This window comes from Cinclus cinclus, chromosome 1 (genome assembly GCF_963662255.1).
Source record: "Cinclus cinclus chromosome 1, bCinCin1.1, whole genome shotgun sequence".
In the NCBI taxonomy this organism is placed as follows: domain Eukaryota; kingdom Metazoa; phylum Chordata; class Aves; order Passeriformes; family Cinclidae; genus Cinclus; species Cinclus cinclus.
In genome coordinates, this window is record NC_085046.1 from 19,326,236 (window position 1) to 19,341,545 (window position 15,310).

The window sequence follows — 15,310 nt, forward strand, 5'->3', positions numbered from 1 at the left end:
TCTTGGGGCTGCTTTCCTCCAAACTGAAACATAACCTTGAAGGTTCTTTTAGGAATCAGTACTAAGACTCAGGACATTCCTGATGCTGCTCTGTACTGTCAGTACAGAGTATCAGTACTGATCTGAGAGGAGGAAAAAATTCTTTGAGCTAGGCTGGGAATTAAAAGAACACCTCCCTAGTCAAATGTCTGCAAAGAGCAGAGTCTAAAATAAGAGGACTTCTGGGGAATGAGGATCCACAAGGCTGATATTTTACAAGGTACCCAGCAGGAGCTCCAGTATTCCATAAAGGACTGCCTGCTTTCCATCCCCCTTCTCCAAGTCAGTGCACTACCATTCAACATGCTGATTCTGATGGTATACACTATTATTTGACAGGTTCAAAGCCTGAACTTCTGTTTCAGCTACAACCCTCAGCATTTCTACAAAAGATACTTGAAGCATACAAAGAACACTTGGAAAAAACAGCCACCTTCATAAAGACTGTAAATAACTAATCCAGTACTGTACTGCAGCTCTGTGTCAGAAGCAGCAAAAGTCATAATTGCACTGCATCCAATTCCCCACACGATTTTATACATTTTTCAAGAATATTAAGGCAGAGAACTGGTCAAATATTTGACCAAAGATTGGATCACAGCATACATAACCTCAAGATACTAAAAAGCTGCACCGTTAACCTTCTTATTACCACTTTCTACCTTTATTTTGCAGTACTTGAATTTGTAAAACTAATAATATTCTTTTCATAGGATATTCTATTGACTTACAGCAAATTCATCACACAAACTGAAAAAAAAGTAATCCACTATAAAGTGTGATATTGCCACTCACCTCTTCTACTTCAGCCACCTAAATACTCACAGCAGTGGTGTTTTGTCACCTACGAGCAGACTGCAGTGATTTCTGATTCTCACTGTTATTTCTGCTTTGCGGTACATTGCAGGTAGGCAAGGGAACAGCTGTAACATGCCTTGTACTTCTTTCTTTTGCATTCTGCAAGGGTTTTCCCACTGTTATACAAAAGCAGTTACCTTTTCTGACTCCAGCTTATTTTATCTCAGTTTTCCTCCAAACACTGCTGCCACATCACTTCCCTCCCTGACTTCCTGTCTTATTTCTGTCCTCCCATGGTTTATCCCATGCCTAGAGCACTGACCTGGAGGTGCTTTATCAGTGGATTTGACTATCCCAACTCCTTCACATACCCAACCTTCTCCATAATGGATTTTCACTACTTGCCTTCCTGCCTTAGCCTGGCCAGCCACCTGTTCCTCCAGGGGAACATCTTTAAAGTAAACGAATTTTTATTTCATTCTCCATGCTGCACAGCAAATTTAATAATGAGCATCTTTTCACCTCAGTTCTGCTTGGCTACCCTGATTCAGTCCGCTGGGAGCAGGTTCTGCTCAGCATCATTGCTGGACCCAAGGAAAGCTGAGTCTTCAAGCAATTCAGATGCAAAGCTTGGCATGTGTTAATAGCAGTTACTAATAATTTGGTTGAGTTTTCTCATTATTTTCATAAAATTGCCCAGAAACATGTAACTGGAATTTTGTTCAGTTCATTACCAAATTTCAAAACCCTGCTAGATTACTAGAACAATGGAAGAATTACAGCTTCTGAAAGAAAAGGGTTTGAGAATATTTTAGCAAATGTAAAATTAATTTTTACCCTAACTTTATGCTAATTGACCCAGTTTGTCTGGTCAAAGATATTTGAAGTTATTTTATAGATCAGTTAATTTTTAGAAAAATTAGATGCAACTGAAAACCTGATATGTAGCAGGAAATCTTAGTTAACAACAGGCCTGTTACAAAAACTAGAGAGACACATCTACCTATCTATCCACATATTTGCATAAATACATAAACACTGTCATCTTTTGGGTATCTCAAACTGATGTTCTGCCAGAACTCACATTTTAAATACCTTCACCTGAAAAAGTACCTTGACACAAAGAAAAAATGTTGATGCTCTCAAGAGTATGGTTCTACATGAGATAATGATGTACAAGATGGGCCAGTATTTAATTTTTATTTATCTTTTTTTTCTGTAGAGGATTTTGTGATAGGTGTTTCACATATAGAAAAATATTTTAGCATAAGGAATGAATATATGCAGTTTTACTGCTGCATATATTTGTACAGTACTGCAAAATTGCACAAGCTTTGCTGATGAGGCTGGAGACTTACTCATGATTCTGTTTGTTCCATGACTAGTTGACTTCTATACTTATTACCAATTTTCAATCCCACTCAAAATAAGTGACACTTAATCTTTTCATTAGATTATTAAACAGTCTTTGGTGACAAGACTGAAATTCACACAGAAGAATGCTCTTGTGTGTAAAGATATTAATTATGTTGTTACAGTACATTGCATTTTGAGATTTGAAAACACATAAAATAAGACACACTTGGAAGATACAGACTACTTTCAAGCAAAAATTCACAGCCTCCAAATAACTGAAAGCAAAGGTTTTATGAAACAAATTTTCAAGAGTGGGAAGTCAAAATTTTTAAGGTGGAGAAGTTTATTCTAAAAAGTATATTAGTATTCTAAAAGTATATTAGGCAAACTTTAAACATTCAGTTACAGTCCAGGTGTTGTTGGAAATTTTTTTGTTGCAAAACTGTTAAGAAGTTATTTAATAGTCCTCATTCCACAAAATTTACAATTTTTCAAGATGCAATGCTGTGTTCAGGGGAAGCCAATCTCTCTCAAAGGCTACTAAGAGGAACCCGCAGCTCTGGAAAAGCAGAAACATGACTGGAGTATTCACCTGGTATCTAACAAGTTCCCCCTTTTTTTTGATATTTGATGGGGGACTTGTGCAGGATTTGTTACAGGTCTTTTGTCCCATATCTCAGTCAAGCCTTACATGAGTATGTAGACTCCTGGCAGGATTCATCTTAGAATCATAGAATGGTTTGTACTGGAAGAGACCTTAATGATCCTCTAGCTCCAACCCCCTGCCATGGACAGGGAACCTTCCCCCAGGCCTCTCGGCCAGGTGTCTCTATGCAGGGAATGCACCAGTGACAGCAGCAGAGTCCTGGATACAATACATCTCACACTAGAGGAAAGGCAAAGGCAATCAGGAATTAAGACTCCAAAATGACCACCTTTTCCTCCTAACTCTAAGGACACCTTTGGTTGGGAAGCTCCAGTGCAGCCACCTGTACTATAAATAGTTACATTTAATTAAAACTTCCCATCTAAGCTTATTTTTCTTTCTGACTAATAAATGCTTCATTATTGATACAACTGGACCAGCTTCAGCACAAAAACACTCATGTATGACGACAGATATTTAGGCTATGAATGCAGCTATACAGCTTTTTAAAAACATCTCCCTTTCTGCATCCTTCCTTTTTTTGTATCAGCCTTATGATTAGTTTAAACTGATACAAAAGTCATAAAATGCGTCCTTCAGCAATTTTTCTCAGGTTTCATGTTAGTAGCTATCACTACTAGTAATTGTATAAAAAATAATGCATTATATCAATAATATCCATATAATTCCAAGTATTTGAAAACTGTCACTACTATTTAACTAGGAGAACATGTCTTCAGATTTTAGATGGATGGCTGCTTCTCCCCACTGAGGCAAACAGCAAAACATGAAAACTGAGCATAAGCAGAATAAACCAAATTCAGCAGTATAGGAAGTTTACCTGATAGTGACTTTCAAATTATTTCTAGTGCCAGGATTTCCGAATTATGGGAACTGTGATTTTCTCACAGCAGAGAGAAGGCTATTTTTAGCATACAGATATGAAATGAGAGTAGCACACTTCACAGGCAGTTTGTAGATAGCATCATTACAGGTACTTACCTAGGCTCGATCTGGTGTTAGATCTCTCTATTATCGCATGCTTACTGGGATTGTTTAATACTGAGCGTTTGGCAAGCGAGATGTCTGCTGTGACTCGTGTAATTGATATACTGCAAAATAAATACAGCAAAATAGTACGGAATGTTATTTATCTTTCAGGGGTATGGGGAGAATTATAGTTTAACACTGGAAGATGGCTAAGATTACAGGAAAATAAGTTCTCAGCAGCACAGTATGCTTCACTCAATGTGAACAGAGAAAAAACTTTATCTAACTTAGTACTTGTACAGTAATTACTGATAAATCATCCTCCTACAGATGCATCAGGAGGCAGAAAGAGGTCAGGGACTGCTGCAGAAGATGGGACTTCCCTATGATCTCCAGGTCTGGTGAAGGTCTGACATTTCACCAGTATCCCCAGTATGAACAGGCTGGTTTCTCCTTTCCCTGACTTCTTGAACAGTACTGAATGACAACCTGGCTTATTTTAGCCATACCTGTAAGACATGTAGGGATATGCAGAATTAAATGGCAAAGTTAAGGCCTATCAGGGAAATGAATCCAGCAATATAACTCAGGGTTTTTTTGGCTTTTTTATTGCTCAGTTTACTAGCATGTGTTTTTCTAACAGACTGCAAGATCTACCTATAATTTTCCAGAAAGATTCATGCTAGCAATATGCTAGCCACCTAAAAATAGGAACTGTAACTTGGAGGTGCACATACTTGAAAAGTCTAGGTTGACTATCCAGCAGGCTCAGTTTTGTGTTTATGAGAAAAGATGAGCCAAGAAAGAAGTGGTTACTTTCAGTTGTTTGCACTGACCTGCTACATAACCTTGTGCATATTCTTTTTCCTAGGAAAACAGTTACTTTGGTTTGTTTTGCTTTACAGGGTCAAAATGCACCCTTAAGTTCCTTTTCAAATACTCTAGTCTAATGAGGTTTAGAGGTCACATTTTTCCAGTGCTGAGAGTTAAATCAGACTGATGATACTCCCTTGTTCTTCCTTGTAGGATTTTACTTGCAATTTAAAAGAGGAAATGGATTTGCTAACAAGTGGGAGGGCTCCTCTCTAGCAAGCACGGTCAAATGTTGTTTGTTCCTCTGAAATGTAATCCAATAGGCCATTCCCCAATGAACTCAACATGTGTATGCACTTATCTAAAACATGTAACAGAGCCAGAAATTAATATGAAAAAACATGTGTACAATACTGATTAGTAATATAATTTTGGAAATCTAGGCATGATTTAACTTAAGCTAAAAGCATAACCAAAGTTTGTTATTTCTGGCACAGCTCTTCACAGATAATGCCATTTGTCTTTAAATTAAATCAAACATGTTCATTGGGATACTTTTTGGTTTTCTTTATTTGCCAATGGAAGGCCACTACAAATTTTTTCAGCTTTTTAGTTTTTTGTGCTGATTTGGATTTTTTCCTGCCAGTATTTCTTCCTACAGGCAATTGAAAATTTTTGCCTTTAAAAATCAAATCATGGTATGCTGAACACTAGACTTATCAGTCTAAGACTTCTTACCATCTTTCTGAGGACATTTTCATGCCTTAGAGAAACATCACATCAGGAATACAAAGTCTGCTCTCAAAACAAAGGGTGTGTACATTCATATTGCAAAACAATTGCAACAAGGGCAAGGACAGCAGTGTGGCAGCTCAAAGCACTAGCATGAATCTGAAAATCTCTTGTGCAAATTTGATCAGAATCTTAAGTAAAGATTCCACTTGCTCCTGAAGTTTGGGATGCTTCAAATCTGCTACTATAGACATAAATTTTATTTGGAGTATTTGTGGATTCACCCTACCACAGCTAGATCTACAACTGAAAAACTGACATGCTCTAAAATACTTAAAGATGTAAAGATGCAATAATTCTCTTCTGCTTGCAACAGATGATTTGTTAACTTCCAGTTCTGAAGGTGTGTTATCCAGGGTTTAGCAATCCGGACTAATATAAAGAGGGACTAATAAAGTGGTTAGGTATTGACATCATTATTGTGACTGAGAAAATCCACCAGCTTAAACTACAATGCCTGGTATTTTAAAGAACTGGAGCTATTGACAAAATACTTCAAGCTCCCTCTTCAAAGTTTCGAGACCAGCAGGACACACAGAACAGCGTTATGGATCTGTCCACTTCCAAACTAAATAGAACATTCCTTGAAGTTACAGATATTGTAAGATCTTCCTGTTTTCACAATTCTTCCACCCAGTGTCAACCCATTAGGACACATTAATCTGGAGCTTGATCCAATACCAATAAAATCATGTATAGAGACCGCATCTGATGTCTCTACTCCATGGGTCTGTGATGTTGGAGTTATAGAACACAGCACTGCTTTTAGAGACAGACTATCATTTGACATCTGAACCACAGTAATGCCTGAAGGCTCAAATACAAATCCCATTGTGCTACAGCCTAGTGTGCTGCAACCACTCAGATCAGAACCCAGCAAGTGCAGCTAGTCTGCTGCCAAGGGTGACCATATTTCAGCAAGGTGGGTGACTACCCCACCCCTTCAACCCAGTGCTTTTGAAACTTCCCACTATAGAGCCCAGAACTACTGTCAAACCAAGCTCCTATTTGGAGGGATCAAAAGTTTGACAGTCCCATACACCAGATAGTCTGAATTCCATATCACTCTTTCCAAGTTGGCTGCCAAGTAAGGAAGCAGAGCTGAAGAAGAACCATGGCTCTTGTCACTTTGCTCAAAACCTGGGAATTGATGAGATTTCCCTTGAAAAATACTTAAAGTAACTTTTTAATCTGTAGATAACTATCTAGCAATTTGGAGTGTGAATGTCAGTCATCAAGAAGACATCGTTTTTTCCACTCTCAACAAATATATGCCCCAGAACACCTCCCACTGCAACACAGCCTCTGCACGCTCTGTCAAGAAAACTTCCAATCCACACTATAGTCTGCTGATCAAGGAATTAGCTGTCATTCCTAATTTTGTCCAATGTTATTATTTCTTAAAGTCCGGTAGTGCCCAAATGGAACCTGAAGTATATTTGCATTGCAAAGTACTTACCGCCCTTCGAATCTATGTTTTAAAAAATCAAATAATGCTTTTTGCATCATATCGGTTACCTAGAAGAAAAAAACCCAACAAATTAATAATCACATAGGAAATTCATAATACTTAATGCTAATAATATTATAAATAAAGCTGAAAGTAAATCTTGTATCCGAACAACAGGATTGGAATGAAATTTATTCTTAATCTCAATTTTGACATGAAGCAAAATATAAATAAGCAGCTATTCAGTAGGAGTAAAAACTGATGTTTGCCTATGCTATAAATTATCAAATACAAATGAAGCACAATATTTTGCCAAAAATGAAACCATTTGCAACAATTAATTACCTCATATCCCTTCAGAGAAGGCCCCACTAAAACTACTGGTCGCATAGAAGGCACTACATCATAGGGAGGGATGTGCTCTGTCTGCAAAAGAGAGAAAGTTTTCAGCATCACAGCACCTAGAGAAAGTGTTATACACTCTTTACAGTATTAGGAACTCTGAATTTCCAGTAATGTCACAGGAATCTCAGATCCATTAACTTTTCCCAGAAACAGCATAAGGTAAAGATACAAGAAGTTCAGGAATTTATTTTGAAAAAAAACCTTTTCTTTGACTTTAGGGTTTCTTACTGTTTTCATATTTAGTCTGGATGGTTAAAAACTCTTTTCTGGATCATATATATTTCCCACTGCATAATTCCTAACTGGGAAATTGAAAAGTTTACTTTGAACAACTAATGAATTGAAACGATATTTCTACATCTGTGACATATGTTTTCAACAGAAATTTTATATAGGAAATTATGAAGGAGAAAAATTAAAAAAGGGGATGAGAAAAGCATAATGCATCTTTTTTTTAATGTTCAGATCTGCCCACTGCTTGAAAAAACATCGTGACATCACTGCAAATTCCCATGGCAGCACTCAAGTCTGACGTCCACATTTGCACCCACAACTCAATTACAAATTAAATTGAAATAATGACTGCTCAAGTTAGTATTTCTAGGAAATTATCATAAGCAGAGCTTGGGATAGCATTTCTTCCACTTTGGGAAGTTCTTGTCACCACCCAAGAATGGATTCTGGTAATACCATATTTACCAAAATACTAACTGATGTATCATGCACAATTTCTTAAAAAGTATTCTAACATACAAAGATAAAAAGATTGCCTCCTTTTAAGGATTGCAAAAATGTTATATTGTTATCACAATTCAATATAAAAAACTAAACCGTTGAGTTTGGTATTTTTTCTTCTTTCGTAAGTAGCTGTTCAATATATATCACCATGAATGGGGTCTTATCAGAAAGAGTTTTTTCCTCATAAGATTTTGGTTTATCTTTGTCTTGGGAAAGAAAGATTGAAATCCAACCCCAGAAATGTGTGGGCGTTACAGAAAAAGAAATGCCAGATCTATTTTTCAAATGCTTACATAGTACAAATACATCAGTCATGTTCACAGAATACAGACATTGCTCATTGTTCCAGAACTCAATGTATCCCAAGGTTTTTTGCAATAACATTAAAATAAGTATATACATTCCAAAACACAAACCCACAAAGACAGACATTTATACAGTGACAGCACACAATGCTACACAAGCAGCAGTCTAAAGCAGTCTAAAACACAGAAAACATTTTTGTGAATGTCCCTCAAGGTAATTTATTTTTTATTACCTGTAGTTTCACAAGATAATTAATAACATGAGAATGAATACCAGTGCCCAAGGCATCATAAGCATATGAAATGAATTAATTTTTCACATCACAGAATCTGACTCAACACGTTTCAAAGCAAACCCATGCAATTAGGCTGGGCCTGTATCCAAAAACAGTCCTTCACTGTTCTTCACATTTTTAATAATCTGATCAGCGTATTTGAGACAGATTTGAAGAAAAATTCATTACAGTTGTGAAAGTGCTTTTAGCATGAGTGCCCTGATGGAACAAATCTTTGTCTTAATGTGGCTGATTTAACCAAAGGCATTCATGCTAGAAGTTAACCAGCTATTTGACAATCAGGGCAAGCACAGAAATTACCTTATTTGATGGAATATGGGGTATTTTTAAAATCTGTTCTGTTGCATTGGGCATTTTTTTCTCTAATCTTTACAGCTTGGAATAATGAAGCTGTCAGCAGAAAATTGAGTAGAAGTTATCTAATGGAAGCATTAAAGTTCTTTAATTTAGCAGTAGAGAATCTAGTAAGAGGCTAGCACTGAACTACACAGATTTCACTGCAGATTCATGTTCAAATATGAACTCAGAATAAAAACTAGCAGACTTGACCATATGGCTTTTTCTCAGTGGTTTGACTATGTAGATTACTTTGGGATGGCCATCCAGTATGTACTGTAAATGTCAGTGTTACAAACCCCACTAACACTAGCAATGATTCTGATACGGAAGAAAAAAGGCACCACAGAGTGAAAGAAAGATGTGAGACTAACCCTCATCCAGGTCTAAGGTGGTTCATCTAGAGGCTGCGTCTTTGAAAGATGCTTATGCAGACAGCATCCAATACATGTCAACATGTATTATTCTTCCTTATAATTTTTATCCAATTAAAAATATGATTAAGTAAGAAATTACTCAGAAGTAAGAACCCGCTGTTGATTTCCACATCAGGCTTAACAGACCAAACTGAATCCAACAGTAGTGACTTTGGAAATGGGAAGGATTCAATACTATGTAAAAGAGTTCAAGAAAAGAGAGACAGAAACAAAGATCTATTTATTAAACACGAGAGCATCCACAGCAGGGACAACAATGTCACTTGGCACTGTTTAAGCACTATAACAGTCTCTTATTACCTGTAGATTTTAGTGAGTGGTTAAAACCAAATGAATGAGAGCTATGAAGACTAAAGATTTTAAAACAAAAAAAGTCAAAATGTAGTATTTCACTACATAGTTTGGCTGCTACCTAATATCTTGCTAACTTATTCCAGCAAAGGTCCTAGAAACATATTGCAGTTTTTTGCAACAGGATGCCAACTGTATAATTCTGTAGTTATCTGGGTAATCTGTGGAGAGACATCGGCTCTCCTGGGAACCACCAGTACCATTTCCAATAGCTGAGATACTAAAAAAGTCTCAGTGATGGAGGGCAAGAACATTTGGCTGATAATTTAGACATGACAACAGGAAAGACTTGAAGCAAACTGTCAAAGTAAGTCTGAGGCTCTCCACTGGTCTTGAACGCTTGCAGACTTTGCACCTAATGAATTAGAAGCTTATGCACAGACTAAATTAAAAATACAACAAATTTAACAATTTGTTTCTTAAGTTCAAACTGAGTATCTGATAGATTCCAATAATTATTTCAACAGACTGAGTAATAAAAAAAAGGAAATAGTATACATACACTACAGAGGTGCATTACAACGCTAGAAATAATTTTCTCAAACATTTACAAGGCCTTCTGAGTGTGTCCTGTTATTCCATCAAAAAGGATAAGTATGCAGCAGAGTTGCACAGACACACTGAATTTTTGCCTGTTTTCCTGTAATGAATCCACTATTAGCTCAACACATCTCTACATCCTTAATTCAAGAATAGCTGCATTGTTAATCTGGAGCCATAATGCTAATGATGCCAGTGGCAGGATAAACACAGGCGATGTCGATATAAACTTACCGATTTCTGCTTCTGCTTAGCTACAGCAGCATGGAAAAGAAACAAAGAACAACAAAGCATGCATGTTATTGGCTTGTCAGAGGACGCAGACAGTTAACAGGACTAGAAATGCAACGCAGTGCAGGTGAGCAGGTGGACAGATGGGAGCTTGGAAGTCGGTGTTACCTTCTTAAAGAAGGGCATTCTTTTCTCTTTGGAGTGGGGTGATGTTACACTGTTTGCACTGGGTTTGGGGGAGCGATGGTTTGCTGGAATATCATTTTCTTCTGCATCTAAGCCAGTGGCATCTATGTCTACAGCTATATACAGACAAACAATTCAGAATTATCAGATGACAGGGAAAGTAAAGACAGGTTAAAAAGAAAATTACAGGTAAAGAGAAATAAAACTGTCCAGAGTAATAAATAAATAAATAAATAAATAAATAAATAAATAAATTTTGTAACAAAAATGAAAAGTCAACAATGAGGGAAAAAAACCCACAGTAAAACAAAGGGGAAAAATTTAAAGGTGCAGTACATTAGGATTAGAAGACAGAAGGCAATCTGTAACAGCTACTGTCACATTTACAAAATAGACCAATGGCCAAGTTTGTTCTTGTCATGCCAGTGTAAATCCAAAGTATTCACTGGAATAGATAAGACTTCCACCAATGTAAACAACAGAACTTGGCCAACAACATTTTGAATATTTTATAGCAATGAGCACTAACTGAAAATGGGTATCATCAACTGAAATTTGAAATGTCACTACTGTGTCTATGGGAAATAAAGAAGTAGAAGAAAATAATTTGAGGGCAAAATCAGCCAGATATTGGCACAATGTTATCTGCATTTATCTCAGGATGGACTAAAATTGGCATTTTTAATGCCTTTAAATAAAAATGCATCACACTCATAAGATACATTTATTAGAAATCATTAAACACAGATCTACTAATAGTGAAAAATAAAAAGAATGGATAGCAGAAGAAATGAAATTTATCCCAGCTTGGCTCAGAGACATGGATTCTATGTAAAGAGTGAGGATGTAGGCAGGGTAAAATAGAAGTGAATACAATACACCATTGCTGTTCAATCTCTACCGAAAGAATATATAACAAAAAATGCTCATACCATAACCACAAATTATTTACCCTTTTTAGCAAGTAAGTAATACAATTTCAACAGGAATCCTCACAGACTCTGTAATAAATACACTTTCAAAATGCAAAGCCATATTATCCTGAATGCTGAGTAGAACAGATACCTGCCAACTACATCTAAAATAAAACAAAACCGAACAAAACCTTTCTTGTTTACAATAATCAATCCTGATCTTAAGTAGTGATTTAAACTTGTCTTCACAAAGCAAGTAGATGCACAAAAGTGAACCACAAACATGTGTACAGTATCACCCTTGTGTGAAGATCTTGCCCACCTCTCCACTCCCTCTGGTAACACATGCATTATCTTGTCATGCCATTATGTCAAACTGAGCCTAACCCTATACAGATCTGTAAGCAGAATAATTTATATTGACTTTATCCAAACCCTTAATTAATCATTGTAAATTATTATGAAACAATCTTAGTGACCTGATTTCATCTGCTTCATGAGTGGGACATCAACTAATTCAGTGGCACGTGCTATTAAATTATATAATAATATTAATAATAATATGATAATATTATTATAGTAAATACTTCTGTCAAGCCTACGTGCAGCTACTGATGTAAGAGACACTTGGGGCAGTGATCTCTTTTGTTTGCATAAAGTACACTCTCCCATTTGAATTATCCACAGATCTTATGCCTTGATGTCTGACTTTCCCTGAGTTACTGTGCCTTTGAGTCTGCCCTTCCCAGGAAAAAAATAGTGAGTAGATCCACATCCTGCTTCTATAATCCCGCTCCTGAAAAAAAAACCTACAGAAATCATGTAACATTTTCTTCTAGCAACACTGCTCCTTCATCCTCTTCATAAGTATAAAAATAACATATTATCTTTTCTTGAATACAGGCCAGCACAGATGCTGTAAATCACTCACAATAAGACAAATCAAAACTCCTTTGGTTCTATGTTCAATCAATATTGTCAGTAAAGAAAAATCAGTTACCTTAAGCTTTTCCTGTAAGAAAGAAACGCAGAATTTGATCAGCTAGTTACCAATATCTCATTTGCTCCACTCTCAGCCTTCACACTATGGAATATCTCCTGTGACAGTTCTTTTGCTGTTAGCTATCACTAGTTCATTGGGGTTTTTTTAGTCATTTTCAGCATTATTCTTACCCAGCTTGGCGACCCAACAGGACCGTATGGATTGTTTTTTGCTATATCAATATTGATTATTTAAATGGATATGAGCCTCTCATTTGTGTTTCTGTGGTTCTTCATCTCGTTTGTGAGTTTGTTTTGTTCTGGTCTTTCTGTGGCATGATTTTATATTGAAAACCCCATCACTGACTCAAAGTAAAAAGTGAAATTAACTTATTCAGTTAGTATTCTTACACTTAATACACAATTGATGAATTTGTAATTGATAATACTTCAAAGAGAGGAGCTGTTGGAATAATAATTGAATTGTGCTTCAAAGTCATTTGAATTCTTGTTTTAGTCACAAACTATGCCTCTTTCACCTTTCTTAGGATGTCTTAAGCAAAAAAAATATTGTAGACTCAAAATCATATGGTCACAGACTAAGCTAATGTGAGCTATCCATACATATTTTCCAGATCTTCACTGTAACTGAATGAAGTTTAACAGATTTTCTTCTTTCTCTATAAAAAAGTGTTTCTTGAAAAACAGTGTCTGAAGAAACAATTCAATGCAATGAAAATTAGAGGTTGGGTAGCAATCAGTCAGCTGGTAAACTAGGTGATATCTGTGCTCTTGATTCTGAATTCTGTGCAACTTTCTGGAAATATATCTACTTCTTTTTTTTTTTAATAGAAAATAATATTACAGCATTTCAGAGCTCTAACTATAAAATGACAACATAGGTCCAAGGAAAATTTCACTACAAAAATGCAGTTGTCGAAAAAGTTGGCCTGAACAGCAAATACATCAGTTTAAAGCCATCAGAAAATAAAAAATTAAGGTATGTTCTACACACTTGTTATGGACATACATTAATAAACTGATACAGTATTTTCAAAACAAAAGAGAAGTTAAACTGTGGTGGAATTTTTATAAGCAAACTGCAATTGTAATAAAGTTGGTTGTTACTAACAAATCCATGTTTTCACAAGACAGATATATTTTACAATTAACTGAACCAAATGAAGTCACTACCAAATCATGATTTAATTTCTCTGTCTCCCTTTTAAATGACCAAGTAAATACTTTAAAATCTTAAGGCTCATTTAAAGATGCCTGCTTTGTAGACCAGACTCCATATAAATGAGTATGACTGGAAGATCCATGTCTTTGCCCTAATATACAAGGCACTAGCAATGCTCATTAATATTTTCTGTTTTCAGATACTTACAATGTACATGAGAAGATAAAAACATCCAGCAACACAGCAGCTGAATTCAATAAAAAATTTTTTTGAGATCTTCTGTTGTGCTTTTTTTATGGAGCTAATGCATCCTCCACCAGCTTGCAATGTATTTGCTTCACATCACTTTAATCCAACCTAACTAAAGTTGAATCTGTATGTTGATGATCTAAGTCCAAAATAGTATTTCTGAAAAATTTGTCAAAGGCAAAAAATATCCAGTATCCTAGAATTAGACGAAGCACATGCTCATGATCAGAATTGTGAAACTAAATGTTCCTGATGTTTTAAAATAATGCCTTTCTTGATGCTCGTGCAGAAACCTCTCAGGAACTTCTATATTTATTGCTGCTTTTTCTCCTGTGCAAGAAAGTATTTATTGTTCACTAGGAGTGCTCAGACCAGACCAAACCTTCCACTGTCCTACTATAAGGTAGTCTCACAGATCTATTATATCTTTGCTACAAAACTCTGTGGTAAAAGCAAAGAGGTAATTTTGTGCATTAATAGCCCTATCATTGCCTGAACTTGTTGGCATTGACTGCATTACTTCACCCCAAACCAACCTTATCTGGCAACACATCACTCAGGTTTTACCTATGACGAATGGGGAATAATGTACCCTGATGTACCCTGATGACTAAGGGTACATGAATTTTAACAGATTAGGTTCATGAGTCTCTTTACTGAAGGGTTCACAACCTACTCACCAGATGATGGAGGCGTCGATTTTCTGGAACTAGGAACGATGTCACCCAAACTGGATGAAGAGTTTCCTCCTGATTTACTGGAGTAAAGCAATAAATTAGTTTGAAGTTCTGTAGCTTTCTGAATCTTTAATCTAGTTTATTTATTATCTGCCTTCTAAATGAGGTCCTAGCTGTGAGACAAACTGTATTCCTGGCAGTGCTATAAAATATACAACTCACACAAACTGTGCATGTGTTTTGAGACCTGAGGAACTGCAAACATCAACCATACTTCCTGTGCTGCTGTACAATTCATTCTGCTGCTCTCACTTCCTCATGATCTTAATACAATTCAGTAATTAATATGACTACTGGTATATATTAATTAATGTTACTACCCATTAGTAGGAGTAATTCTTAAGCCAGTGAACATCTCTTTCTTTAGCTGCTACTAATGAATTCCTAATGAAGATGAGAATGTGTCTATAATCTTTTAAATTTAATTAATATACAAATTCTTTTCCTTTTTCAATACAATATAGCACTTAAGAAAAAAAGTCTCTCAAACAAAGTTAAAGCAGTCTAAGGTTTTCTCAAGTTCTGCTTTGTGAAAAA

The 15,310-nt window shown here is 36.0% G+C and overlaps 1 protein-coding gene across 4 annotated transcripts in view; it reads right to left on the reverse strand.

Annotated features, from left to right (window-relative positions):
* Window positions 1-15,310, reverse strand: part of CACNB2 (calcium voltage-gated channel auxiliary subunit beta 2) — a 242,210-nt gene that overhangs the window by 18,265 nt on the left and 208,635 nt on the right. For 2 of the 4 annotated variants that reach the window (XM_062494478.1, XM_062494486.1), the window contains 5 exons: window positions 14,717-14,793; window positions 10,527-10,546; window positions 7,230-7,310; window positions 6,894-6,952; window positions 3,842-3,951 (listed from right to left, as the gene is read on the reverse strand). In XM_062494478.1, coding sequence (XP_062350462.1) covers window positions 3,842-3,951; window positions 6,894-6,952; window positions 7,230-7,310; window positions 10,527-10,546; window positions 14,717-14,793 — 347 coding nt within the window. Of the gene's footprint in view, window positions 1-3,841; window positions 3,952-6,893; window positions 6,953-7,229; window positions 7,311-10,526; window positions 10,547-10,691; window positions 10,826-14,716; window positions 14,794-15,310 lie in introns of all 4 variants that reach the window. The other 2 variants (XM_062494461.1, XM_062494470.1) reach the window with 1 other exon arrangement.